The sequence below is a fragment of the Austrofundulus limnaeus genome, unplaced genomic scaffold, assembly GCF_001266775.1.
Source record: "Austrofundulus limnaeus strain Quisiro unplaced genomic scaffold, Austrofundulus_limnaeus-1.0 Scaffold2726, whole genome shotgun sequence".
Classification (NCBI taxonomy): Eukaryota; Metazoa; Chordata; class Actinopteri; order Cyprinodontiformes; family Rivulidae; genus Austrofundulus; species Austrofundulus limnaeus.
Genome location: NW_013955128.1, coordinates 15310 through 17285, shown reverse-complemented (window position 1 = coordinate 17285; position 1976 = coordinate 15310). Strand labels below are relative to the sequence as shown.

Genomic DNA, 1976 nt, shown 5'->3' with positions numbered 1-1976 from the left:
CGGACCCACCGGACCAGTCCCTCAGACCGGACCCACCGGACCAGTCCCTCAGACCGGACCCACCGGACCAGTCCCTCAGACCGGACCAGTCCCTCAGACTGGGTTAAAAGGACTCGTTGGTTTGAAGGCCACAACCTTCATGTTGTTGTTGTTGACAAAGAGGAAGTTGTTACAACACATCAGCTTCCTGTTTGAACAGGAAACTACTTCTCTATCAGAGATAGGGGCAAACAGACAGGATGTGTCACTCTGAGTGAAAACAGAGTTCACTTTTTGTCTTAGATAACCAACATGTGATGAACTTTAAAGAAAATGACAAAAGTTTTATTTTACTTTAAATAATTATTTAATAATTGTAAATTATCAACATGTGGAAACAAACATGCTTCTGTCAGAGTATCTGCTGTGATTGGTCGATCAGTCTCTGCCCTCTGCTGTGATTGGTCGATCCATCTCTGCCCTCTGCTATGATTGGTCGATACGTCTCTGCCCTCTGCTGTGATTGGTCGATCCATCTCTGCCCTCTGCTGTGATTGGTTGATCCGTCTCTGCCTTCTGCTGTGATTGGTCGATCCGTCTCTGCCCTCTGAAACCAATTATGTACGAGTGGGCGTGGCTTATAAAGCCCTCCACAGTGAGTGAGGACCTTACACTCACTGGAGCAGCACTAATGGTGATCAGCGTGAAGGACGAGACGTGTAAATGTAAGTTCTGTGTATAACAGCACCATCAGGGGGCTTCACAGACAGTCCACAGACCCACAGTCCACTGCACACAGCACCAGGTTCTGTTCAGGCACAGCTGCTGTCTTGTTGTCTGTTTGTTGTTTGCTTGTGTTGTTGTTGTTGACAAGCAGTCACCTGTGTGTTTCAGGTGTGCGCTGCTGGCAGGTGGACCTGGATGTTTCTGTTCTGGATCAACAGCTGAAGCTCTTTGTGTCGAGACATTCAGCACTCCTGTCAGAAGACACTCCAGGTGAGACACCCACACAGTGGGCGTGGCTACAGTAAATATGACACACTTCCTGTCTCATCAGTGGGCGTGGCTACAGTAAATATGACACACTTCCTGTCTCATCAGTGGGTGTGGCTACAGTAGATATGACACATTTCCTGTCTCATCAGTGGGTGTGGCTACAGTAGATATGACACACTTCCTGTCTGATCAGTGGTCGTGGCTACAGTAGATATGACACATTTCCTGTCTCATCAGTGGGTGTGGCTACAGTAGATATGACACACTTCCTGTCTCATCAGTGGTCGTGGCTACAGTAAATATGACACACTTCCTGTCTCATCAGAGGTCGTGGCTACAGTAGATATGACACACTTCCTGTCTCATCAGTGGTCGTGGCTACAGTAGATATGACACACTTCCTGTCTCATCAGTGGGCGTGGCTACAGTAAATATGACACACTTCCTGTCTCATCAGTGGGCGTGGCTACAGTAGATGTGGTTAACCCTGCTGTAAAGAGCAGAACAGGTAGTAGATCAGTAGTAAAGATCATCTTCATCCACGTCCACAAAGGTCTGTAGATCCTTCAGGTCTGCTGTGAGCGCTGCCCCAGGTCCAGTTAAAAATCTGGTTTTGTTTCAGGCTCGAACTGGAACATTCCAGGTGTGTGGTGACCTTATCTCACCTGTCAGTAACACCAGGTGTGTGGTGACCTTATCTCACCTGTCAGTAACACCAGGTGTGTGTGGTGACCTCATCTCACCTGTCAGTAACACCAGAAGCAGCAGGTCAGACCTTAGATCAGTGATCTGACAGAGCTGTGGTCCGTAATAATCACCTCTACAGATAACAACTAGCACCGAGCTAATACATATAAGGTAACATAGCATTGTGGCTAAAGCTAACAGGCTAATCTGAGGTTGTTCTTCCATGAAGCAGCTCTGTTGTCCTCCATCCACATGACAGAGATGAACACAAAAATGACTCAGCTGTAACTGAAAATATGGATGGAGGACAACAG

At 47.4% G+C, this 1976-nt stretch overlaps 1 protein-coding gene across 1 annotated transcript in view; it reads left to right on the top strand.

Moving 5' to 3' along the window:
• Positions 1–873: 873 nt before the first annotated feature.
• map1sa (microtubule-associated protein 1Sa) overlaps positions 874–1976 on the top strand; it is a gene marked incomplete at its 5' end in the record, with an annotated part of 8272 nt that continues 7169 nt past the window's right edge. Inside the window, 1 exon segment of the mRNA XM_014000130.1 lies at positions 874–975. Coding sequence (XP_013855584.1) covers positions 874–975 — 102 coding nt within the window.